We start from the raw sequence: 27219 nt of genomic DNA, 5'->3' as shown, positions 1-27219 counted from the left end.
TACAACATATTACATATCCTTTATTAAGCAACAGAGTTCCGTGATATAAGAGTACTAATTAAAATAGACTGTTTCTCCCCCAAAACTATACCTCCTACCCCCAGGTGTTAAGAAGGAAATATTCTGCAGACTTTTAAAGGTTATGTAAATTTAAGCTATTGCTATTATTATTATGTTTACAAAACCAAGCAGAGTAGAAGCTAGTTCATCTGTTCTGTGCCTGAGTTTTGTTCAGGGGGGGGGAAATATACTGCCACCCTACTATGGTATGATGGAGTGAGCCTCTATGTTCTTCCTAATATTACTTTTCATTTTATTTGCAATGCCTCTGAGATACTTACCAGAAATTGCTCCAATGCCCCTTGTGCCGCTCTGCCAAGCAGTCTTAGAAATTATTAATTCAGAATCAGTATAGAGTAAGTATTTTTTCAGACCACACCAAAACTCTACTCCCCTTATCTGACAGCCCACCCCCTATGTATACAACTGGAAAACCACTAATAACCACCAGAAAGGCAAAGATCCAAATCTAGTTGTATTATACAGTTATCTTACAAGATAGTCCAATAATCAGGCCCTCACTCGGGCTGGGCAGAGATGGTCTGTTTATTATTGTAGTCAAGTTATTCTGATTTAGTCAAAGGAGAAGCTTGATGCTGCTGAGATTCGGCGGAAAAGCAAACTTGATCCCCGGAAAAGCTGACCCTGCAAAAAAAAGAATAGTGAGATAGTTGAAAAAGGGAAGCCTTACTTCCTCTCTCAAATTGAATCCCAACTTCAGCTTTAGGGCAGATAGATATTAAGGACTTGAGTTTTAATCCTGAAAGGAAGCTTTGACACCATTTGATTCAACTTTCTCATTCCTGAGGATGGGCCCAGAAAGAAGGGATTTGCTCAAGCTAATCTCATGGTGGCCAGTCCCTTTTTTTTCCTTCCTGGTTCCATCTTCTGGTGCCTTTTGACTGAGCCCTATATTAATCTGGTGAAGGGGAAAGACATTGAGAACTCAGGAAGCCACATCATAACTATCCAGAAAGGAGGGCCCATCTATGTCAGTTTATGCTGTTATTAAGTGATGTGTTTTAAAGTTTTTATTTGATGATACCAAGGGGAGGACATAGAGCTTTGGGAAGGGTTCCTGAGACCAGGTTTCCAACAGGAAAAGAATCTTTTTTGGCTCTAGTAGCCAGATGTGTAACTATGCCCAACAGCATGTTTTTCATTCAGAATTGGCCAGTATCACTAAAGAAAATCAGCATCTTCTCCAGCCTCACCTGTAGTGGAAGTATAATGGGATCTTTCTCTGGTTAATGTACCCTGAGGATATAGCTGCTAATTGATTCCCTAAGATAACATTAATGTTCCATTTTATAATGAGGCCAAGTGAAAACCTATTTCTGTAGGCTCACCAACGTACTGACCCACTCAGGGACAAGATATCTTTAGTCGGTAAGCAGACAGGAAGGCAGAGGATGGCCAGAGGAAACAGACCAATGTTTCATCCAGATCCCTGTACAGTGAGACAGGCACAAGAAGATGGCTGAAGGATGACATGGATGATCTGCTTGAGATCACCATGAAATATGAGGAATCAGCTCTTATTAGTGAAAAGGGACCTGAAAGCTATTTCCTTTATTAATACAAGTGATGGTTTCAAACAAGCCTCAGAATCGTAACACAGCCCCTAATTAAGTAGCTCCATATAGAGCCTAGAGAGCTGGGGAAGAATAAGAGAATTCTTTTGCAGATATGAGGATTCACAAATGTGTGGAATACTGTCTAAAATGTCAGTTTTTTTCAATATGTGGACTGATTTCACTGGTTTTCTTTCTCTTTTTTTCCCTTTTTTCTTTTGTGAGGCAAATGGTAAGTGACTTCTCCAGGGTCACTCAGATAGCAAGTGTTGTTTTCTGAAGGAAGATTTGAACTCAGGTCTTCTTGGCTCCAGGGCCAGAACACTAACCACTATACAAGCTAGGTCTTCCTTCTTTTCCTTTTAAAAAAAATCTTCATTATCTGGAATGGCTCTCTGGGAAGAGGAGGAACAAGGAGACTAAGGGAAATTTAAATAACATAAAACCCCAAGTCATCAACAAAATTTTATTTTAATACTGGGGGAAAAAAGAGCCCTTACTATTGCTGGTTTCCTTAAATAACCTATTAAATTACCTTCCACTGTTCATCTTATTCATATAATTCACAAACTTCCAAGTTTTGGTTTAATCTACCTTTGTTTTTCTACATTGAAGGCTAATACTTCTTAAAATTTACTCTCACAGGAAAAGAACTTTATAATGACAAAAGGCATCAATAAAATATTTTAAAAGATCATTCTCAGGGCAGCTAGGTGGTGCAGTGGATAAAGCACTAGCCCTGAAGTCAGGAGGACCTGAGTTCAAATCTGGACTCAGGCTCTTAATCCTTCCTAGCTGTGGGACTTAACCCCAATTGCCTCAGGGAAAAAAAAAAATCATTCTCCTCAACTACCTCCACTTACCTGCATGCTCAGATATCGCCAACAATGAATCCAGGACTTGAACACAGGGGAATAAGGTGGTAGACCTGCCAGCAACCTGCCCAGGAATAAGATCAATGGGTCAGAACCAAAAGAAAGCAATGGAGAAACCCTGGCTGACATGGCCTGAATAGAGACTAATACAATGGGAATATCTAGTTCAAAGAGGGTATTAGTGATCAAAGATCATTTCTACCTGCTTTTTGCTGGTAACTATATGGCAGGATCCATATCCAGGGGTGGGAGAAGGAAAGGACAAAGTTGAAAAGCTTTAGAGCCAACCAGAGCTTTCTTTAAGCAGTTGACAAGGATGAATGTGGTCTTTTGGCTAAGAAACTCAGAGAAGGAGAACCTTTCCAGGATTTCCCAAGTCCTAGCTTTTGGGCCACAGAGGCCATCAGGCTCCCAAAGCCCAATTCTAAGGTAATGTGAAGGACAACTCTTCACACATACATACCCACAATTGTTGACAGCCATGAGGTCACCAACCAGGAGGAAAGGGTAGGTCAACATGCTCACTGCAATCTGAAACCCAGAGAAGTCAAAATTCTCCTCAGCATCTCTACTGCTATAAATTATACTGACAAGTATTCTGAGTAGTCTCACCTCTATTCATACCCAAATCCGCAGAAAGAATAGAATGTCAAGCCCCACCATGGACCAACACTTTTGGGGGCCACAGAGCTGGTTGCATACCTACCCCCATCACAAACTTGGTGTAACTTCGAACTGCCAGTGCTTGACTGAACTGAAGGGTGAGAATAGAGGAGAAAAGTCAAGGTTACAATAGGCTCTGGCTTCCATCTGTCCTGGGAATCTGCTATTTACACTGTGGTATTCCTTCCTTCAAATAATGCTGCAGAAGCAGTTCTAGTTAATCCTCATCAATGCTCCTGAAATGTCCAATTTTCTTTGACTTTCAAAAGATTTTTTTCTAGGGCTCCTTTATCCTATAGTCTCCTTTATCCTATGTTAGGAGCAAGACAAGGTGTGGAGAGAGAGGTATGGAATACATTTGGTGTACCTTAGATTTCAGGCCACAAGTGCCAATTAATACGTATTTTAGATTATTATTTTGACCCAATTTAGCAGGCTTAACTGCAAGTGTTATAGCCTAAATTCCTATTCCTCTTTCTCTTCTTTTCACTTTTCTCTTCCTATCACATACACAATTAGAGAAAATTAGAAGTCACAAGTATTAAAAATCAAAAAGCATGAAGCATTTAGTACTGACTCAACCACAAAACTGAGGTGGCAGGAAATATACAGTAAACTCCAAACCACCTCACTTCTGATGAGTTCCATTTGATTAGGAAGGAAATAGAGATTCTTCTTCAGAAAAGACCCTTTAAAGTTATAATAAAAACTTTCCACATAAATGAAATAATTTGCCAAATAGCATTAAGCAGGCCAAGTTGTAAAAAGATTTTTTTAGAAAGACATTTAGACATGGAACATATCAATTCTTTAAACATCAGACTCTGAATTAATTAATCATGGAAAATTTTTTTCAAACCACAACAATCACAGAATCTTAAAATTCCAGAGCTGGAAGATATCTTAACAGGCCCTCTGATCCAGGATGCTCTATTAAGAAAAGCGATTAAAAAAAAAAAAAAAAGCCTAGATGCACAGGAATCAATCTCTCTCTCTCTCTCTTTTTTTTTTTTGGAGGGGGGGAGGAAGATATTTCAGGATTTCTATAATTCTTAAGGTCACTGAAATGTTGCCTTGGCTCAAACTAAAAAGCTTTTCCTATGTCTTGCATTTATTTTCAAAATCCAGAATCTCTGATCCCTTAAGAAATAGGTTTCTACTTCTAAAATGTTTCCTTTATAATGAAGGCAGATGAGTCTGTTCTACTTGTATGGCAACAGATAATTCTAGCTTTTGCTTAATCACTATGAGAGTGACTCACTCACACTGTCATCCACCAGGTAAGCGTTGATGAAATGAGCCAAGAGGTTACAGCCCCACAAGAAGACCACATCTCCCAGGAGGTGAGGTATCAAGCCCCTAAAAACAAAGTTAAAAATCAGGTGTTATATTCTTTGCTCAAGTTGTGAGTGCTGATGCTGAAGCAATTTTCACTGATGAGCTCCAAAGGGCAGGGACGGCATGAGGTGCCTGGCTATTGGCAGTGTGACAAAGTGGAAGAGAACAAAACTCTGGAGGCAGAGGACCTGGGTTCCAATTCTGACTCTATCACTGACTAGCTGTGTGACTGACAGCCAGTGACCTAAAGGTTACTTTGGAGGAAAAATCCTCTTTGGGTCTCAGTTTCCTTATCTTTTTAAAACAAAGGATTTGGCCTGAATCTCCAAGATCCTTTCCAATTCTAGTTATTATGCATGATCTTAGGTGACAGGTAAGCAATGCAAAACCCTTTGCCACAGCTTTAGTACAGCCAAGCTTCAGAGGAAGCAAGACCCTGTGTTATAGTTAAAAGTGCTTGATTACCAGGATAGGATGAAGCCAAATGCCGTATCTGATACATCCAGTGTTTTCTTTAGTTGTAGAGCAGTGTTTTCTCCTCTTCCTGAGATGACAAACTAGCTCACAGTATCAATTCCCTTTAAAATACAGGGATGTACTTTTCTCAAAACTGAGGTTTTTCACACTCTGAAGACTATATTGATCTGAACAGTTTCTCATTGCCAATTTAATCTAGAATATTTATTTCAGGGGGCAGCTAGGTGGCTCAGTGGATAGAGCACCAACCCTGAATTCAGGAGGACTCAAGTTCAAATCTGGTCTCAGACACTTAATACTTCCTAGCTGTGTGACCCTGGGCAAGTCACTTAACCCCAGCCTCAAAAAAAAAAAAAAAAAAAAAAAAAAAAAAAGATAGAATATTTATTTCATATGAAATGTACATTTTTCAGTTCACAAACAAGTTCCTCATCTTCCAACATATCTGGAATTCCAAATTCTCTTCTTCCCTCCCCTACCACCAAGTTGAGAAGGTAAGCAATTTGGCATATATTATACATGTGTAGTCGTGCAAAACACCCTTCTATTTAATTCATTCTGTGAAAGAAAACAGAGCAAAAAAGAAAAAAAAAACAAGAAAAATAAAGAAAAATCATTTTTAATCTATATCCAGCCTCTACTAGGCTTTTTTATGGAGATGGAGAGTACTTTTTATTATAAGTCCTACAGAAGTATCCTGAAACCATTGTATTAGTGAGAATAACTAAATTATTCATAGTAGATCATCATATAACATTGTTATTATTATGTACAATGTTCTCCTGATTCTGGTCATTTTACTTTGCATCCATTCCTTTAAGTCTTTTCATGTTTTTCTGAGGGCAATCTGCTCACCATTTTTTAAAGCACAAGAGTGCTTTATCACAATCATAGACCACAACTTGCTCAACCATTCCCAACATATGGACATACCCTTAACATCCAGTTCTTTGCCACTACTAAAAGAACTGCTATAAATATATTTGCACAAGTAGGTCCTTTTCCCTATTTTATGATCTCTTTGGGGTACAGATCTAGGGAGGTATTTCTTAGTCAAAAAGTATACATGGTTTTATAGCCCTTTGAGTAAGGTTCCAAATTGCTAAGGGGGGGGGGTTGAATCTTAAATATAATGCTCTTCAAGATGAATTCACTGAGCAAATAATTTGGGTATGGGAAATCAATGGCACTGGACTGTCAAAGCATGACAGAGAATTGGGAGGCATGAAGTGTTACAAAATTACCAGCAATGACAAGTATGATGAAAAATCCAGAGGATTTGTCAGCCTTGATATCTAGTATCTTATATACTCTTACTGTTGACCTTATTTATGGACCTATTACAGAATAAAAGCAAAGTCCTGCTTTGGGTTCTTATTTACAGTTTACAGCAACTAAGCATTCAATGACATTTCCAGGCTATACTTAGTCCTGAATAAATACCCAAATGAAGCACTTTCTAAAGATGTGCAGAAAGAAGAAACAAAGTGTAACACAAACAACCCTAGGTTGGAAAGAAGAAAACTTCATTTAAACTCACTCACACAAAGAACCCCAGCAGCCCTTCTTCTTTGAAAATCTTCCCAATGGAGCTCAGAACGCCACTGCAGAGAACACAAAATTATGCATGACATAAGAGAGAAATGCACTGTCTCATCTGGAGCCAGAGTCCCTAACCAACACAGCATACCCACAGCCATTTACCCCACACTGAGATGGATGGAGAATAAGTCTCAGTTACCAGGAAGTTCTCCAAGTAGAAAACAATACAGACTTATCATCTTCATTTGGGAAAAGTCTAATGTTCATAGGAATTGGGGGAAAAAGGGAGGGAGATGAAAGTCCTTCTCAAGGGGCTGGGAAGGACCATTTCCCCAAATCTGTGGGATCTGAATTTTTAAGACTCTTCCCAGCTCTGGCAGCCACTATGGAAATGTCCCCACTATCATCTCTTTTTCTGTGGTTTAAAAAATTTCCAGTGGAGGAGATGGAAGGTCCAACAGTAGCCCTACAAAGGACAAAGGCAACTGGGGGGCAAAGTAGGAAGGACAGTGGATTTGGAGTCAGAGGCTCTGGCTTTGAATCCCAGCTGACTTCAGTATTACTGAATACTCTGTTACTCTGGGAAAACCATTTCATCTCAGCTGCCTCTTATGTAAATGAAAGGGTTAAGACTGGGGCTCTCTAAATCTTAAGATACTGTGACAAGGAACAGTGTTGCATGGAAGGGGACTTTCCCAGGAGACACAGAAGCTGCATGATGAGAAGTAATCAACAGCAGCAAAAGAACACAAACAAAATGATGGGCCTGGGAGAGGGGGGAACGATGCTGGAGGCTGGCCAGGCTCTTCCTGCCTCTAATCCCTCTCAGAACAGGTAGACCTTTCCAAAAGGTAGAAGCTGCTGTGGTCTCTGGGCACTGCAACAGGCCCCATCAGAGAGGGAGGACATGGGCTTAGGATCCCAGCTTTTGCAGCCAGGCTTGTGGCTGGCATGGGACAAGGTGGCAACTGCCATAATAGTATCATGGACATAAAAGGCAAAGGAAATGCAACAGCAACTTTGTGACCTAAAGCTATGAATTGTCAACTGTCCTGACCTGAGTGCACATATTCATATCCTCACTAGGACTGGGCAACCTAGAAAAGAGAAAGACAGTGGGGGTCCAAGCCCTTGAAACACTGTGCTACAGAATCCCCTTCCCACCTGCCAGGCCTCCCTACTCTTTCCAAACAAGGATTCGACAAATTACACCATCAATATTGGCCAGAGTTTTCCTCCCGGCCTCTCCTGGCATTCCCCCTCCTTGACCAAGGTCTGCAAGCCCAGGTTCTCAGGGGCCAACCCAAGACACCATGTCAAGGCTTGTTAAACATCATGCTGTCCTGGATCCGAGTCATGCAGCAGCCTGCACTTAAGACTTAGAGAAAAAGGAAAGTGTTGGGGAAGAAGAGAACTAGAGAGTTTTCTGCCTTAAGGAGTTTCTCTAGGGCCAGTCTCTTTCTACATTCAGGGCTTCAGAGGAGAGCAGAGGATGCACAATCATCACTGAACAAAGGCTGTGTGTGAGCTGGGACTGTGTCTACATTACCCACATCACAGGGCCCTGTCCATAGTTGATATTCAGTAAATTTCGATGGAATGAATTAATGAATGAGAAATGAACCCAGAGTATACTGTGAACATGATAATATAGGTTAATGGGAAAGCTATTGGCAGTTACCAACACATTTTAAGTCAACCTGAAAAAAACGTGTAAAAATGGACTTTAAGGGACCTAACCAAGACTGACCATTAGGTCATGCTGGACCTGGTGTCATCTTGGGGAGTTGGGTCAACTCCAGAACCCAGGGAATTACAGATCAGAGTGGACCTCACGCTAGAGCAGAACACTGGGATTCAAAGACACAGGGGTGCTACTTTCCAGTCCTAGAAAGGCTGTCTCAGTTGTTTTCAGGTCCACATCTAAGGCAACCCTGACTGGGACTTGGAAAAGCACAGATAGGCACATGAGCAGCTTATAACTACCTGAGTATATAACTCTGTTTTCTCATGTGACCAGAAGAACAGTAAACTAAGAACAATATGTTTTTTTGAAGTTGGAGAAAGAAGCAGTTAGAGTTCTTGTAGGATAGCTGCCAGCACCATTTATTTGGCAATGGATGGAGCTCTTGGAAGACTTTAGATGAGATGGTTAAAAGATCATATCCCGGCATTTCCATTAGAGAGCTAAACAGCAAACAGATGTTTGCATCAAAGGATACTCAGAATCACCCACCTGTATTTGACCTCCCGCCCCACGAACTGGACCATACAGCGCATCGAGATGACTAAGGGAGGAAAACAGAACTAAATACAAGTAGTTAGGTATACCAATGCCCATGCTCACCAACATCCCTAGCCCCAGGATATCTAATATGGAAACCAGTGTGAATCACTGGAAGGGAAAAATGGAGAAGGTAGCTATGCTAGAGTATCAAGACCAGTGGAAATGGAGACAGAGAATATGGACTTGAAGCCTGCACCTGATACTTGGGCAAATCCCTCCTGTGAGCCTGTTTCCTTATCCTAAATGATGAACATAATGGATATCCAAGACTCTTTCTAGCTTTCAATCCTGTGGTTTCTATGGTGTGTGTGTGGGGGGAAAGGTGTATACAATTCCCAACACATATCCTACCTTCTAGTGAAACTGGATTATGTGTCCCATGCCATCCCATCTCTGCAAACTTCAGCTTGTGCTGTTCTTTGCAAGATGTGTCATGCTTGATCCTCCCCATTTCATCTCCACTGGTCCAGACTCTGATCTTAACATGTTAATTTTTTACAACAAAGGACCTGAGTTCAAATTCTAGCTTTGTTGCTTACTTATCCCTGGGTAGTCTTGAGCATTTCCTTTGGGGCTGGAGTGGGTGACCTCTTTTTTCCTGCTCTATACTTACATCATATGCCAAGATCTCCAGGAGATCATCATGGGAGCAGCCAGGATGCTCAGAAGCTTTTCTATCTCAGTCTAGTATGAATCAGGTGGAGAAGATACTCTGGAACAACCTCAATCCTGCCTTGGTGGGAAAAACTATCACTTAGAAAGTCTGTCTTAAGTAATGCATGGATAGATGTAAGATAACCAGATGGTTTTTATAACAACCACTGGAGAATGTGCTGGATAGACTGGGAAACCATGGGCCAAACCATATGGAGAAGTTTCTGATAACAAATAAGGGCTGAGGCAATTGAATACCCTTTAATTTATACTAAGAAAAATTTTACAAGTGGAAGAATGCAAGGAAAGGAGCTAAAATTATTCAAAATGCTAAACAAATTTCTTATTTTCATTACTTGATATTTCTTCTTCTAGAACAGTATTTTATTAATTGTGCACTGATATATTGCATAAAGGACTTTGTTTTCGAATAAAAAAAATGCTATGATCCCCACTAAGAGGGAAGAGGACACGAGTAAGGAAACTTCTTTTCATACTTACCCAGTATTCTCATCAGATTGGACTATTTTCAGTTGTGAACAAACTCATTTCTGTACTTTATTTATGCTATACCTTTCCCTGGAATGTCCCTTTTGTTATCACTGATCACTATCATGTCACAGGCTGCTTTCCTCCCCTCCATGAAGTCAGGAAGACCTAAGTCTACACCCTAGTTTTACCTGTATACTTTGTGAAAGTATGTAAATTCCTTAATCTCACAAGGATTAAATTTTGTCCACTAAAATAAGGAAGTCAAATTAGTTAAGCTCTAAGGTGCTTCTATATCTCTAAATCCTAGGATCTAAAATAAAGGAAATGCATTACAAACAAAACACCATGTACAAGGATTGGGCAGAGACAAGATTCAAATAAATCATAATTACCCTAGGATTGATACCTTGCTTTACAAGGGCACTATAGTTCACTAGGAGATTTCAGGTAATTAATCTCCTGGGAATATGAGCTTCTGAACCCAATACCTCTTGCTGACAGGCCAAAGGGAGAGTCCTTACTTATATCTTATCTGAAGGACTTGGACCAAATGGGAACTATTTTAGATTCTATTTCAAAAGTACTCTTCCTCAGACTCACCATGCAAAGGGTGAGAAAGCACTCTGGACACACACTGCACCACCATCTCATGAGAAGTCTGGGGGAAAAAAAAGAAAGGAATTAGGAACAAAGCTTGGTCCAGGGTATAAAACCCAAAGTGCTTGGCAGTGGATTTTAACTAGTCTTTATGGGGAAAACAACCACATCAATAGTTAGGTCCAGTATATATCAGATATGCCATAAAAAGATAACCCATAAGAAAAACCCTTCCTCAACCCAAGATAGTGGAATTTGTAACATTGTTTTGAGGAAGATTTCTCAGATGAAAGAGTTCAAAAACTAAGGTGAGGTGTGTCTTAGGTATCTTAGAGAGAGCATTTGTACTATGCTAGGCACTATGAGCAATATAGGTTCTGAGACATTACATTTTGGGCTGAGTAACTTAAATTCTACAACTTATTACCAATTTATTCTCTAACATGTTATAATAAAGATAACTACTCATTTTCTTTCTGTGCAAGTTTACAATATGAAATTCTCAAACAATAATTCAAGGTTTTTTTTAATTTATCTTTTTCTTTCAGACTGCACATCCAGCCTGATGTGATTTTTTTCCTTCTCTAATGATTCCTTCATTCTCAATTTCTACAGATAATGTGGTAGAATGATAATTACAATACACAAGACAGGGAGTCAGAAAACCTAGTTCTGTACTAGGTACTAGTTCTGTCATTACCACTGGCTAAGTAAGTAAGTAAGTAAGTAAGTAAGACAAATTACAACTGAATTCACCTTCCTAGGCCAAAATTTCTTCAAATGTAAAATGAGCTTTGTGTGATATCTAAAACTTAACATGCTATGATATGGTAATATTGGTCATAGCTAAGTCTTAGAATGATTTTTATCGCCTCTTCCTTACCAGATTTGCAACCTTTAGCATCAATCTTAGTACCAGTTAATGCTTAATGTTGCTCTCCAAATCAACTGGCTATGTGGTCACTTGGCCATATCTCCTCTGTGAGCCTGCTATGAATCTTCATTCTCTACTTCAAAACTTTTCTAAGACACTTCCAATATTATTCATCTCATTTCCTTCTTCACCTCCAATTTTTCCAGTGCATATTTCCTCAATTTCCTTTTCATTCAATTACTCTATTTCTGCCTCTAGACCTTCTCCTAAATCTCCTAAATAATTTTTGTGAGCACTGGCATTTTATCATTTAAATAACTCCTTAAAAAAATCTTAACTTTTTCCAGGAAAATAAATTCCCTTTTTCCATCTCAACCAAGCAATATTTTGAGTTCAACAATTTGATCTTCTTTTAATTTTCTCATAATAGATCCTAATCTTTTAGTTCTTCACTAATGTTCCTGACTCATTTAGTCCATACTTGAAAGGTTATTCTTAAATCTTCAATTCCCAGAATATAGAGAATGTGACCAACAATATAGAAAAGTACACTATGTAAATGCTTGATAAATACTCTTTTATAATATTGACAGTTTCAGATCTCCAGTTCCCAGAATAAAAGTAAAGGAGAGATGAGTTGAAGAGAGAGAAGTTACCAAAAACACTTTCTTATCCTTTCTGGACAGCCTTAAGCAAATATTTTTCCCTGATAGGAAAATAGTAGTGACTATGGTTCATTACTACTCACCCTTCCTCTCCTCCTTCCCCATTCTTCACCAGATCAATCCTAGCTCAAAGCTCTCTCCTGGTACAATTTAATCTTGAAGAACAGATACTCACCTCTTTCACTACTTTCCTCAGTGATGTCTTCACATCATCCTTGTTGGATACATGTTCTAACTCCTCCAGAGGGAAGGCCTAAAACAGAGAATGAACAGAGAGGAAATAATCTAAATGCAGTAAGAAAAGGCCACTAGCTTTGCCTCTAAAAATAACTATTAAGAAAGGAAACAGTTTCAGAGGTAGCCAAGATAGAAGAGATCCCAATGAGCTCTTCAGCACACTCTATTCTTTGCTCAGTTTTCCTTATGCAACACCCCTCTGATGAGTCTAAGATGATTCCCTCAGCTACTGTTACCTGGACAAATAAATCAAACAAAATTGCTTTTATGGTCTATAGTAGTTATCTGTGGTGGACTAGGATAAACCAAGATACTCTGAACAAGTATCTAACTAGATCAGACAGCCCAATAAAATAGAAAAATAATGGATTTGCTATCAGCAAGTTCAAATCCAGATTTTGCCAATGACAATGTAAGAAGGACCTTCCTCTTCTATACAATAAGGGGTTTGGAAGAGAAGCCCTTCATGGTCTCTGCTGCTTCTAAATCTATTAAATCAGGCAATGGTCACTCTTTGTCTTAGTTACTCAACTGGGAGAAATAAAGAAATACATTATAACTTTTCAGAAGGCTCTAAAGCCAGATAAGAGAATTTGCACCAGAACAATATTCCCTAAAGTCAGGATGTGATGGTCAAATACTTTTAACCAAAGGTATTGGCAAAGTATAACACACAGCCAGGGCGCATTCTGTTTCTAAACTGAAGTCACAGAGATCCTATCAGAGTAACTATATGGCATGATACATGGATATAAGACACATTCATGGCCTCACCTTTTTCACACTACCCCGGGATAGAGTGGAGAGAGCACTAGACATAAGTCTTGGGCTCAAGCCTCGGAATAGTCCTCTCTTCCCATCCACTTGCACAATGTGTCTGGCTGCACAAAAGAAGAGAAAATATATTTCATTCCCATTCCATCTCACACTTAATTTCCACTTCTGGATACCATAACCTAAATATCTCATTGCAAACTTGGATGAACAGTAATACTCATTTCAGTTGTGACTTAAAAGAGACTACATACCAAACCAAAAAATAAACAAATAAATAAAGAAATAATCTTTTCTTCTGGATTGTAAAAAGAGCATTGGTGATCCTAAGCATGTCATTTTCCTTCTCTGTGACTTAATTTCTTCATTTGTAAAAAGTGCACACTTGCATTGTATATTTCACAAGACTATTGTGATGAAAACCCTTTGTAAATATAAAAGCATGACATATGAATTATTATTTTCTGGGCCCTCTTTCTTTTTTTTAAATGACAGAAAAAAGGTTAAATATTTCTTCAGTCAACTTTAAAATAAATCATTCCTTTCCAAGTTTTAGTGATAGTACTTCAGTTCATTAACTCAATGTGAATAAGAAACCCATTTCATTCTGTGTAAAGCTTAAGGAAAAAAACAAACATATATTTTTCAAAAGATAGTAAGAAAATTGTGGCAGTGACATGGGCCTGCCAGGTTGTGGGAGTCACATAATTTATAATAATTGAGAGAAAGACCATGGAGAACAGTGAGGAGAGAACAGGAAAGTACTCTCCTTCAAAGGCCTCTCCCTGAATCACTAAAGCTGAGGGAGCCATCTGACTGAATCCTGCATCAGGTACATCAGGGATTTGGGGGAGAAAGAGCCCAGTCTCCAAATGGTAGCATACTACTTTCAGAAAAATGTAAGCAATTTGTGATGGTAAAACCGATCAGTGTACAAGAAGGAGGTTCTTTTGGGGTATAGTTGCTCCAAAAAAGTCTCCCTAAAGCACCACTATTTGACCTAGTCAAGTTTTTTGTAACTTTAATAAAATTAGAGTCTGATCCCAAAAGCCTGAAAGTCCTCTTATTTACAAAATGTAAAGGAGCTTTCACACTCCAATTTGACTTGACTAGGGGAAGACTGTAGACTATTTGTAAAAATTATACAAGCATATTTATTCCAGGCATATACTGTGATACTTGAAAATTAAGACAAAAAGAAGAAAAAGAGGCAAAAGTAGAAGGGGAGGGAGCATCAAGAAATGGCTCCATCGTTAGAGTACTGTATTACAGTAGCACCTGAGAACTTAAATTCAAATCTTAATTCAAAACAAAATGCTTTTTTTAAGTCTTTATCTGTAAATAAGTATAATCCTCAAACTAGCTATTTCACATAGTTATTGTGTAGAATGTTTTGTAAACCTTCCATGTGAGGCAAAGATTGTCTGCATGCTTATATTTGTGTCTCTAGTGATAGGTTAGCCTAGTTTACATAGTTTGCTGCAATTAGTAAACGCTTAATGTTTACATTAATATTTATTCTGTTCATCTCAAGTCATAAACCTAGAATGGTAATCTGGATTTAATTTTTTAATTATTAAATTTGTTACAAAGAATCATTTCAGGAGGTCTAGGGTATTGGGAGGCAGAAATGACTGGTGTAAAAAACAAAAGATGTCAACGAAACTTAAAAAAAAAAAAAAACCAACCCACTGAGCTTCTAACACAGTAAATTTTCCGAGCTTCTAACACAGTAAATTTTCCTAGCTTCATGTGGTAGTAAAAGTAGGAGGAAAACCCATTGATGGTAATAGCTTCCTAGTCCCTTAGAACAAAGATATCAGTGGGCGACCTATTAACTTAGAAAACAAAAAGCTAACATGATCTCTGTGGTCTTATATTTTTATTTATGTTGTAGCACCTTTTGCCATTATATTCTAATCTGATTCAGGAGCACTTCTGAACCAAGAAAATTTTGACTCCTGTACCTTAAGAACCTGTTGATCCTTAATTCCCTTATTTACAAAATGGGGATAAGAATCTTTATTTCTTTTCGTCTCAAAGAGTTATAGTAAGGGCAAATGATCAGAGGAGAGAACACATTTTTTCTGAAGAAAAACAGAGCAGAAATTCAAGGGAATAACTGTTGGGCTATTATAGTTAAAGCTCTTCAAAAATACCTCAGCACTGAGACCTAGTTAGGTATGCCCCAAATTGATGACACTCTCCATTCTTTGGTTAGCTTGGTTCCCAAAGAAACCTAATAAAAGATAAATTCTGCAAATCTGCAACAGCAGCAAGTTATGAGAAACCGTTCCTGCCCAATTCAGAACATGGTAACAGCCTTTCCAAATCTGATAAGCTATTGCAACAGAAGTATGGTCACCTGCTGATTAAACCAACACCAAAGAATCTTCCAGAACCAACTCCAGTAGGAGCCTTCCTAGCCCCTAGATATTTTTCCAATGGCAAAGGGGGAAATTGGGGTGGGGATGAGGATAGTTGGAAGACTGGGAACACAGGAGACCAGGAAGTAGAAGAAAAAAGAATGGGAAAGGAGTAAGGGAAAGGAGGTACCAAAACAGATTGGAAGTAGGATTGTGTAAGAGAAACCAAAGCTGTTTTTAGATACACGCCTAAGAATTAGTAATTATTAATGAAATTGGCTGTAAGCAGAACATGCAAAGCCATAAACATTAAGTATCTTACTACGTATCCCAGAGATGTGTTGAATGTAATTCTGCTACAACCTAAGGAAAAGACTAGATGATCTTGAAGAGCTCTCCTTTTCTGCCATTGTGTCTAAGATTTTAACTATTTCTCCTGACAATGACTTTAATGTGACTACTTGTGACATTTCTCAAGGTGTTCTTCCCACTATTTAGGACCATAGGAGGTTGGGCACAGGGTGCTATATTTTTCCAAATATATAAAAAGATAGTTTTCAACATTCATCTTTGCATCTCAATATTTAAAATAAAAACAAAAGCATTTTCATTCCCTACTTCACAGAGTTACAATAAGGAAAGTACCCCCCCCCCAGGCTGGGGTTAAGTGACTTGCCCAGGGTCACACAGCTAGGAAGTGTTAAGTGTCTGAGACCAGATTTGAACTCGGGTCCTCCTGAATTCAAGGCTAGTGCTCTATCCACTGCACCACCTAGCGGCCCCAAGAAAGTACTTTATAAAACTTAGAGCTATAGAAATATGAACTATTACTACTGTTTTTAACATTATTAGCTGGAAACTCTTTTCTGTCCAAAGCATCTTTTTACACTTAAACTATAAACTATAAGCTGCCTCTTCTGATTTGCTTTACATGTAAATAGAGCTCTATAGGTTTCAAAGCATTTTAACAGACAATATTAATATATCTCACTTGAGATTCACAAGTAACTACAGCATGATAGGTATGAAACCCAAGAAAACCCTAAATGGGATCATGAAGAGTTGGTATGAAACAACTCAACAACAACAAAATAATAATTGAGTATGAACACAAAGGAATAGTCAGAACTTGCAATAAACACTTTGTACAGGGGAATGGGAACTTAGCAGCTTCCAATTCTAGGAGTTTTCCTTCTGTGTCTGTTTACTCCTCATAAATTGTGCAGGGTTGAGTGTTTGTATGTGTACAAAATCTTTACTATAAAGAGTTGGAACCAAAGCTGTATTTTCTACCTCTGGCTGCCCAGATACAACATCACCAGTTTCTTAGTCTTTGACTACATTCTCCAAATTCCCTTTTCCACCCTTGGTTCAAACCAAAATGAATGACTGCACAGTTCCCCTGATCCATCAGATTCAGCCAGTGAGGATTCAAACATAATTTAGGTCTGAGATCTCTTTCTCAAGCATTTTCTCAGGATGTAAATATCACTCACCATATGTGAAGAAATTAGGCAAGTAGAAGACCTTTCTCCCCAGCACATTGGTCCCTATAGTGGGAGGCAGTGGTTCATGTCCAACCTTCAGATAAAGAAAACAAGCTTAGGACATTATCATGTTCAACCACCTTTACCCCAAATACTGTCTCCTAGCATCTCTTTCCCTTTCTAAGTACCAATCATGGCAAGGACCCTATAAATCCTCTTGCTTTGTCCCTCTATCTTGGCACTCTTCTCCCCCATCTGCTCCATGTCTTATAACCATATATCATTTCTCCAGATAGAATTTTACTAGACACTGATCAAGATCCAAACTGCTCATCAAACTGAAGTCTCTCAATTAACCCTGATAGACATATACAAATATACCAAATGCCAGTTTCTTCATTCCCAATCACATCTATTTCTCATCTATGCTTATTTCCAATCATCCCCTGGCATTCTTCTAGATATGCCTAATATCAACCATAACCAAATCCCATTCAAATCCTATCCAACATGCCCCCAAGATCTTGGATAAATCACCTTACTCTTATAGAACTTTTTTTTCCCTTCCATAAAGGGAAGAGGTTGAAGTTGATAATCTATAACTCTGATATTTAGTGACCTGGGTCATCACCAAATCTAAGAATCCCAGTCCGAGGGAATCTCAGAGGCAATCCAGCTTAACCCCAAATAAGAATTCTTTCTTCAACATAGCCTACACCTGATGAAGGAGAACACATGACTTCCTAAGGTAGCCCATTCTAATCTAAATAACCTAATTACTAGGAAAAATTTTCTTACAGTGAGCCTACATAAATCATCAACTACTAGCCGTTGCTCCTAGTTCTTCTACCCCTGGAACCAAGTAGTAGAGTTTTCCTTCCATCTGACAACCCTTCATATTATTAGAAGGCTAACATGTTGTTTCCTAACCTCCCCCCATTTCCAAAATCTTCTCTTCTCTAGACTAAATATTCCTCATGTCCTTTCAATACTCATATAGCATGATCCTGAGGCCCTGCACCATCCTGGTAACCTTCCTTTGGACACTTTCTAGTTTATCAATGTCCTACCATAAATTAATGTGGTAATTTCAAAATGAACAACAATATTCCAGGCTGGGTTCACCTAAGACAATAGAACTATAGTGGCTCTAGTTATATACTCTATGCTACTCAACTTTTTTGACTTCTATAACCCACTGTAAACTTATAATAAATCTACAATCCACTAAAACTCTCAAGTCTCTCCTATTAGCTGTTATCTAATGATACATCACCCATCTTGTACTTGTGAAAGTGATTTTTTGGACCCAAATGTTGGACTTACCATTGATCCTTATTCATTTTTATCTTATTCTAGCCAACATGATGCTCTAGCTTGTCAAGATCTTTTGAGATTCTGACTCAGGTATCCAACATTTGAATAATTCTTCTAGGTTCTGTGCCATCTGCAAATCTGATAAGCATGCCTTTATTTAAGCCACTGATTTAAAGTGTTACAATGCACAGAGCCAAACATGAATATTTGAGGCATTCTAAGTACTTTTACAAGCCAATATAAAATCACCAATATTGAGTTTTTGTGTCCAGATACTCAGCAAGTTCCAATTCCAATAAACTGGTCCACAAGAATAGCACAAATGTTTTCCTAAAATCCAGGTATGTGTTTTTTGGATCTACCAATCTAGTTACTCTAAATAAATAAATAAACAAACAAACAAACAAATAAATAAATGAATGAATGAATGAATGAAAAAATAAATAAATAAATAGAATTATATGAGCTTAGAATGATCTCTACTTAAATCATGGCTTATCAAATTATTCCTATTTCACTCTCAAATCTTGTTATGACAAATTCCAAACATACCAAATCTGTCATCCCCATTCCATATCACTTTTAAAGTTCTGCCACACTTACTTCCAATTACCCTCAAATTTCCAATTCTCAAATCACATTCATTCCAAATTTACTTTCAAATCTGTTACATTTAGTTTGCACCATGTCCAAATGCAACACTTTCAAATGTGAATTACTCCTTAGGCACCAAGTCTGTCTACACCAAAACCACTCATCCCTCAAGTTCCCATTATACCCAAACACAAAGTTGTCTCTCTCATTTCACAACCCTCCCAAGCTGTCACCCCAAATCTCAAACCCAAATGTCACACTTATTTTATATCTCACCAAATCTCTATATTTCAAAATCTTAATCACACCTAGACGCTATATTCATTCTACAGCTCTTCAATCTCAGTCACACCTAAATGTCTCACTATTACCCTCAACCTCAAATTCAAGCTCCTCCAGTCCCCAGTACCCAGGAATATTTGCCCCATTCCAATCTCGCCCCCAATTTCTTCTTGCATTGATCACATATAAATACCTTCATACCCAATTATGATTTCCATTCTCCCAAGTACATCCCTGTGAAGTCTAAAACCAGTCCCCTCTAGGTCACACTCCAAATCTTCTTACTCTGTTCCACAAATACTCAAGCTGTCCCTGGAATTTCTGCTCACATCCATTGCACACATCCCCAAATCTTAACTGCTCCTGTTCCCAGTTACAAAGTGGTTAAAACTACAAATTTAGAGCCTATCAACAATTAAGGGCTTACATTGTGCTAGGGACTACAACTGGTACTGGGGATACAACCACAAAGAATGAAAAAAATCCCTTACATTCTAACACATAAGGACATACAAACATATGCAGACTAAGTACAAAGTTAAATATAAAAATACAAATAGATACAAAATAGTCTGGGAGAGCACTAGCAGCTGGAAGGATTAAGAAAAGTTTCAGGTAGAAGATAATGCTTAAGCTTCTTGTTTAAAAGAGAAACCATGAACATTAAGCACACTAAAGGTGTGAGGAACAGAGAGGTATGCCAGATCAGAAGAGTCCAAGGCCAGGGAGCAGTGGTCCTCAAACTTTTTAAATGGGGCCAGTTCACTGTCCCTCAGACTGTGGGAGGCCGGACTGTAGTAAACACAAAAGCTCACACAGTCTCCGCCCCTCAGCCCATTAGCCATAACCCAGCGGGCCATAACCGTCCTCAGCAGTGTAGTGTGAGAACCCCTGAGTCTGGAAAGATCAGTAGGGAGAGGGTTGTAAAGGGAATAGAAAGCTAAACAAAGGAGTTCATATTTTATCTTAGAGGACAAGAGGAATGTATCAGAGTAGAATGAGAAAGGGAGTCACAAAGATCCGTGCTTAAGGAAAATGATTTTGGTAGCACGGGAAGTACAAATTGGGGGGAGAAAATAGACTGACGCAGTATTTCTGAGGCCAGAAATAAACAGAGCTGGAACTAAAATAGTAGCTAAGTGCCTGGAACGAAAGGATAGACGCTGAGAGATGTGGCATTGGGTAGATGGATTAAGGAGGTGCAAGAAATCTCTTGAGTCTCAGCTCGATGACCCCGCATTAAAAAGGCCAAGGTCTCCCGCTGCATCCAGGCCACTGCCAGTCACCGTGACTGGACCCAGAAGCTTCTGGAGGGGAGGGTGAGGCAGGTGACCTTGCACAATTCTCCCGCATGGGACGGCACCAACTCCATGAGGCCTTTCCAGAAGGAAGGACAAATAACAGCCTGCAAGCCCATTATAACGTGAGGCGTTAGAAGATTCCAGGGCAGATAATGCAGTGCTACTCGTCCCTTCAAAGAGAAATGATAGACTCAAAGTGCAAATGAGAACTACATGTTTGGCCACAGTCTCTGTGGGAACCGGTTTTACTTGACTATGTTTGTTATAGGAGTTTTGTTTTTCTTTTATTTTTTTTAAAGTCAAGGAGATCAAAGGGAGAAAAAGACCAAATGCTCGGGAACTGAGAAAACAACGAGATTAACTTCAAGTGAGGAGCGTGGACCAGATTCCCGCCGCCCTCGGGGGGCTTTACAGTTCAGGATCGGAAGCTCTCCGAAGGCTGCCACCTCCTCCCCGCGTCTCACAGCCGCGACCTCATTAGCTTCGCCAGTGTCTGCCCCAGCCACAGTCCTCCAGTACCATCCTCTCTTTCACCGGTCTTTTTTCTCCAACTGGATTTCTGTGCCCCCCCCTCCATCGCCTAATCCCTATTCCTGGTCCTCCCTAAACTCCTACACCTCTCCTCTCAGTCCTCTCCTTCCCCCTTTAGCTCCCCGCGCCCCTTCCCTCACACCAGGACCCCTTCCCGGATGTCCCCTCTCTCCCTCCTCGCTTCCAACGCCCCGGGTTTCCCCCCAGCCCAGGAGACCCCCCTCCCGCCTCATTTTCCTTCTTAGCGCTCCTTCCTAGTTCGGACCCCCTTCCTTCTTTCCCCCTCCCAATCTCTCCTCCCCTCCCCCTTCAGTTTCCTCTCACTTTCCTCCGCTTTCCGGTCTCCCGAGCGCACCTGGATGAGCAGTTTCACGTAGAAGAGCGGGTGGCTCAGCGCAGTCACGCCGGCCCCCAAAGCCAGGAACAAGGCCTCCGTGGCCGCGGAGCCATCCCCGCTCCCCAGGGCTGCTACGGCCGCCGCCTCCACGCCCCGGGACGAGGACTGGGGCGGCCGCGGAGGCCGCACTCCCCAGATCCCAGCCCCGGGCGGGGCTCCCGGCTCGGCGCCCCCGGCTCCCAGACCCGCTCCCACCATCCCCCTGGCGTCGCAGCGAACCCAAGGCGCCACTTCCGGGTCAGAAGCCCCCATGGGGTCCAGGCGTAAGGTCACTCCCTGTCACGTGACAGAGGAACGGCTCTCCGCTCGCTACCCTCCCCTTCGGGATATTCGCTTCTCTGGGAAAGAAACGGGGAGCTAGTGGGACCAGGCCGTAACATCCGGGATAGGAAAGAGGGGGCGGGACAGGGAGGAGGAACTGCTGGCACCTGCTGGTCTCCGTGGCTTGGGACTGGGGAAGAGACGTTGGGTGGGAGGGGAGTGGGGCTCGGAAAGCCTAAAAGCCTGGGTTTGGTGGCGAGCTGGCCGGCCTTCGCTCGAGATACTCGCCGGGGTTCCTCCTGCAGCTCCGAGGAATGGCACTTGCCAGATGTGTGGAAACACCCGCAGTTCCACACGGGGGAGTTCGGTCACCATCCGGAGCCCTGCCTCTGCAGGACGCTGGAGAGCTCCCCGCTCACGTGGGGGGGAGGGGCGCAGCTCGGAGCTCTGAGCAAGGCATTTACCTCCCTCCGAGCCTCAACTTCAGGTCATAAAATGAGGAGACCGGGGAAAAACCCGAGGAGACTGGGCTACGTCATCTCTTCCAGCCCTAAATCTGCGCGCCTATGATAGGGCTTGGGTTCAAATCCTGCCTCGGAGCTCATCAGCTGTGTGACTGGTGGGGCAAGTTAAACATCACTCTGTGAGCCTCAGTTTCCCTCTGTGCAAAGTGGGCTTAAATGGCCCTGAGGCTCCCTCTTAAGTAAGGATTCTTAACTGAGAGTGGGCTTTACCGTAGTCCCGGAGTGAGAAGATGAGCGCTTACATCGGGGTGGGGGGGAGGGGGACAAGGCTTGGCAGCAAGGTATAGGGGATGAGGGAGAGGCTGAGATGACGCCTGGGAAAGGAGCCCAGGAGCTTCCTCGGACTGCCACCAGGGCGTCCGTAATACAGAAGAGATTAAGTTCTCTGCATCTAGAGCTCCTGCGCCTTCTCAATGGGAGGCGACCGCTTGAGAAGAAGGCGCAAGGGGGAAAGCCGAGAGCTGCTCTTCAAGAATGTATCGACTTTTTTTTTTTTTTTTAGGTCAGGAAGAGAAGGATTCTTCAAGTCAGATACTTTCTAGGTGTTTCGTTTGTCCCATCTGCTTAGTTTCTTCCCTCTTCGGTTTGATCCGAGCTAACAGTGACCCGTGCTTGTAACTGGGGCACTTAGCTTCAATTTGCTCAGGGAAAAATCACACACACACAACCCGAACAAAATAAACAAGAAGTGTTTGTTAAGGAAAGCATTCGTAGATTTAGGGAATCTGCAAAGAATTAATGAGCGAACAATCATTAAATGTCTATTATGTATTATGGTTAGCAGTGGGAGAGGAGCGCAGCTCATGCTGAGGGAAGGCAACATGTATCCGAAATCCATAAACAAGGGGCAGGAAAGCGGTGGCCGCCCCTGGAAGCAGAGGGAAGGGGGATGTGCTTCTCGTGGAGAGCGGCCCTTGCACAGCCCCAAAAGAAGTAAGGGGCTCTGAGGGTGCGAGGCAGAAATGCATTCCACGGGGAGAGACCGGCGCGCATTAGGTGAGCGGATGAGAGGCGGGACGACACATAGGAAGACCGGAGACAGGGCCAGTTTGGAGGGAATATAGCGTGGATAAAAGGGCACGACATGAATTCAGAAAGGCAGACTGGATCCTGGTTGCAACTTCAAACGTAAAATATGGGAATTATTAAATCCTAGAAGGGCAACCAGAATTTCTTGGAGCTGTATTGACAGTTGTGTGGTTGGATCAGAGCTTTTGAGATAGGAGTACTTTGTCAATAGAGGTATGGTAAAGGAGGGGTAAAAAGCGGGAGGGGAAGTGGAATGAGGAATACTAATGAGGAGGTTTTTAAATACTCCAGGTAAGAGGAGAGGTTTTGAAATAGTGATGTGATCCTGTGAGTGGAGAGCAGGGGCAGATTTCAGAGATTTTGGAGAAGAAATGAAAGGATATGGTAACTGATTAGATACTGTGGGGTAAGGGAAGAGTCAAGGACGGACTTGAGGGGGTCAGGAGGAAACTCTACAAAGCAGTTGATGCTGTCATTGACAGAAACAGGGAAGTTCAGAAAAGTGGGGTTTTAGTGGGAATGTGATAACTAGAGTCATCCAGGTGCAGAAGGCAGGAGATTGGGAAGGAGCCTATGTATAGACTACAGATGAACAGATCTGGTGATTGTGTGTACGGAGTTAACAACTGAATCCATGTGAGCCAATGAAGTCACTGAGAAATGGGAGAGAGAGAGGGAGAAGAGGTCTCAGGATAGCATCTTGGGGTATATCCACAGGTAAGAGTCAGGAAAAGATGATAATGAAGCACAAAGAAGACTGAGAAGGGCTGAGATAACTCACAGAAGGCCAATCAAAATGGATTCTTGGGTTTTTGGCAAAGTTTGGATGATGACAGACCAAGAGAGTAAGGGGTTAAAGAGTAAAAGACAGTATCATGTTGAACTGCTTAACTGCAGGATCAAGAATGAGAGTATCATGCTTGTGAATCAATTAGAAAAACACAGCGAGATCTGTATGAACAAAAATAGAATAAAATAAACAGAACCAAGATAAATATATGTGATGACTGTAATAATGTAATATATACATATACACACATATGCATATGAGTTTATATATATGTGTGTATACATATATAGATATATGTGTATATATCTATATATGTCTATATATATTACTCTGTGTATGTATATTTATATATATTGGCTCTGGAGTCAAGAGAACCTGATTTCAAATTTGACCTCTTACTAGTTGTGTGACGCAGGACAAGTCACTTAACTGCCAATTGCCACTAAAAAAATTACTAAAAGAAAGTTAAATGACAGTAAAAAAAAAAAAAAACCCTAAAATTAAAATTAAAAACAAGCAAATAAGAAAGGTCTTGGAGAAGATATAAAAAAAAAATCATATCTTCTTCCTCGTGGCAGAGTGTAGCAACTAAGACAGAATTTTTTTTCTTTTCTAAATTAAATAATTTTATTTTTAAAACATACATATGGATAATTTTCAGCATACACCCTTGCAAAACCTTTGTGTTTCAAATTTTTCTCTTCCTTTCCTCCATTCTCTCCCCAGACAGCAAGTAATTTAATATATGTTAAACATGTGCAATTCTTCTATACATATTTCCACAATTATCATGCTGTACAAGAAGAATCAGATCAAAAAGAAAACAAAATGCAAGCAAAGAATAACAAAAAGAGTGAACACACTACATTGTGATTCACACTTAGTTACCATATCCTTTCTCTGGGTGAAGATGGTTCTCTTCATCACAAGACCATTGGAATTGGCCTGAATCATCTCATTGTTGAAAAGAGCCACATCTGTCAGAATTGATCATTATATAATATTTTTGTTGCTGTGTACAATGATCTCTGGTCACTTAGCATCAATTTATGTAAGTCTCTACAGACCTCTCAGAAATCATCCTGCTGATCATTTCTTATAGAACCATATTATTCCATAATATTCATACACCATAACTTATTCAGCCATTCTCCAACTGATGGGCATCCACTCAGTTTTCTTGCTGCTACAAAAAGGGCTGCCACAAACATTTTTGCACATGTGGGTCCTTTTCCCTCTGTTTTAATCTCTTTGGGATACAAACCCAATAGAGACACTGCTGGATCAAAAGGAATGCACAATTTAATAGCCCTTTGGGCATAGTTCCAAATTACTCTCCAGAATGGTTAAATAAACTCTACCAACAATATATTAGTGTCCCAGTTTTCCCACATCCCCTCCAACATTTGTCATTATCTTTTCCTGTAAGACAGAATTTTGTATATATAATTCTATTCTGGTTTTACCTCCTCCAGATAACTCCAAGGAAAGCAGGACACCACAGATGGATGCCTGTGGAATGCACAACACGTGAAAATGCCAAAAATCATACCAGCTGTTCTGGCTCTCACAGAGATCATGAAAAATGAGAGAAAGACAAAAAGACACCAGTGTTCTTCTAAAGTAAAAAGAATAGAGTCCTTTGTTATCATTAACTGTGCCCTTAAATGCTTTCTAACCACAATGTTGCTAAGGAAACACAAAATGAAAACAAAAAGTAGATAAATCAATCAGTGTATGATAGGACTATGTGAAAGTTGGGTTCAAGGAGAAACTTTAACATTCTCAGATAAACTCTCTATCTATCAGGGCAGGTGGCTTATCATTCCTGCAAATCCATTCCCATAACATCTCAATATCTCTATTCCTGAAGCTTCCCAGCCTCTGCTGGCCAATGAGCCAACTGAAGTGGGGGTTTGAGCCAGGTCAGAATGACACAAATTACTGCAAATTGAGAGCAGATTGAACAGGCCAGAATGCCTGGGAAAGTACAGCTTGGAAATAGCAAACTATGAACAGCCTAGGCAGGTGTGAGTACCTGGGAGGTCACAGATACTTACTGGTTTGAGATTCTTTTCCCCAACATTCTTTCCTAAGTTTAAACCTGATCTTTGGACCAGTGAGGCTGGGAGAGGTGAAGTAATTTTGGCTTATAAAGCCTACCTTCTCACCTTGGGATTTAATTGAAGAAAGTGAAAAACTTCAGGAGATAGGGAGGCAGAAAGCAGGAATGTGCAACCAATATGGAGGGCAGGCTGCTAGTACTGAAACCCAGGCAATGTGGACAAATTATGCAGATCTTGTAGCTGCTGAAATACATTTGGGCTGCAGATTAAGGCCAGTAACTTGTCTCCTTCAATTCCACTTTTGTCTATTTGACTATATGAGTGGGAAACACAATCCTTGCATCTTCAAAGTTTACTTTTTTTGTGTCTAAAAGTTAATTTTATTTTGTTAAGTTAAACTGCGTGTGCTTTTGCTTCAAGGCAGCATTGAGAGCCAATTGGGGTTAAGTGACTTGCTCAGCAGCATGGAGTAGTAAATAGGGACCTCAATCTGGTATTAAGGAAAACCTGAGTTCAAATCCTGAAACAGATGTTAGTAAGTATGTGTTCCTGGCAAGTCATTTAAAATTTCTATATCTGGTTACCTCATTTGTAAAATAATGGGGTGGGTGGTTAGACCTGATGGCCTCTAAGGTTTCTTCTTATTCTAAATCTATGGCTGAGAACTTCCCAAAAGGGAAAGAAATATTTAAAATGGCAATTCAAATTGGCAATATTTTTAAATGGCAATTTTTTTGGCAAACTGAGACTTTTGAATAGGGGCTCAAAATTGGGGGGGAAAAGGTAGGAATTGTTTTTTTAACTTTTCAGAGCAAAGAGAATATATTTTGCATGGTCCTTAATGATATTCTTAAATTCAGGTTCTTAAATTAAGGTCCCTCTAATATTAAAGAACATGTATTAGTGGGAAGGGAGAAGTATAGTGTTCCAATAAGGCAATTGGGGATTATATATTACGAAGACTAGAAGAGTAAAAGGTGAGAGTTTGCTAGTCACAAGGCTCACACTCTCAGGAGTCCTGTAAGTGCTTGACAATATATATGACCTCTTTCAAGTATTAGGAAAGGAAGATGAACTGATAATTATTTTTTCCTGTAAATGTGGTCCTGGCAGTAAATGTGGGCCTAGATTGGGTCATTAAGGTGAGGATCAGTTGTTAGAGATA

The 27219-nt window shown here is 40.4% G+C and overlaps 1 protein-coding gene across 1 annotated transcript; it reads right to left on the bottom strand.

Annotated features, from left to right (window-relative positions):
- MTCH1 (mitochondrial carrier 1) lies at nucleotides 1-21755 on the bottom strand. The gene is made up of 12 exons (XM_074311057.1): nucleotides 21343-21755; nucleotides 16972-17056; nucleotides 13110-13216; nucleotides 12274-12351; nucleotides 10563-10620; nucleotides 8766-8817; nucleotides 6532-6591; nucleotides 4438-4531; nucleotides 3216-3263; nucleotides 2973-3040; nucleotides 2498-2573; nucleotides 1-705 (listed from the first exon to the last, which is right to left on the bottom strand). Exons 1-12 carry the CDS (start codon nucleotides 21634-21636, stop codon nucleotides 634-636), a joined length of 1092 nt encoding a protein of 363 aa, XP_074167158.1. The 5' UTR covers nucleotides 21637-21755; the 3' UTR covers nucleotides 1-633.
- Between the last annotated feature and the right edge of the window lie 5464 nt (nucleotides 21756-27219).

Source organism: Sminthopsis crassicaudata, chromosome 4 (assembly GCF_048593235.1).
Source record: "Sminthopsis crassicaudata isolate SCR6 chromosome 4, ASM4859323v1, whole genome shotgun sequence".
NCBI lineage: Eukaryota > Metazoa > Chordata > Mammalia > Dasyuromorphia > Dasyuridae > Sminthopsis > Sminthopsis crassicaudata.
This window is presented reverse-complemented; position numbering and strand designations above follow the sequence as displayed.

Bases quoted from the DNA above. Each gene is read 5' to 3' on its own strand.
- MTCH1 (XM_074311057.1), bottom strand. From the start codon at position 21,636: ATGGGGGCTTCTGACCCGGAAGTGGCGCCTTGGGTTCGCTGCGACGCC. The intron at 17,057-21,342 runs GTGCGCTCGGGA...CTTTATCTGAAG, and splicing joins ACGTGAAACTGCTCATCCAG to GTTGGACATGAACCACTGCC. The intron at 12,352-13,109 runs GTGAGGCCATGA...TCTCTGTTTTAG, and splicing joins CCCGGGGTAGTGTGAAAAAG to GCCTTCCCTCTGGAGGAGTT.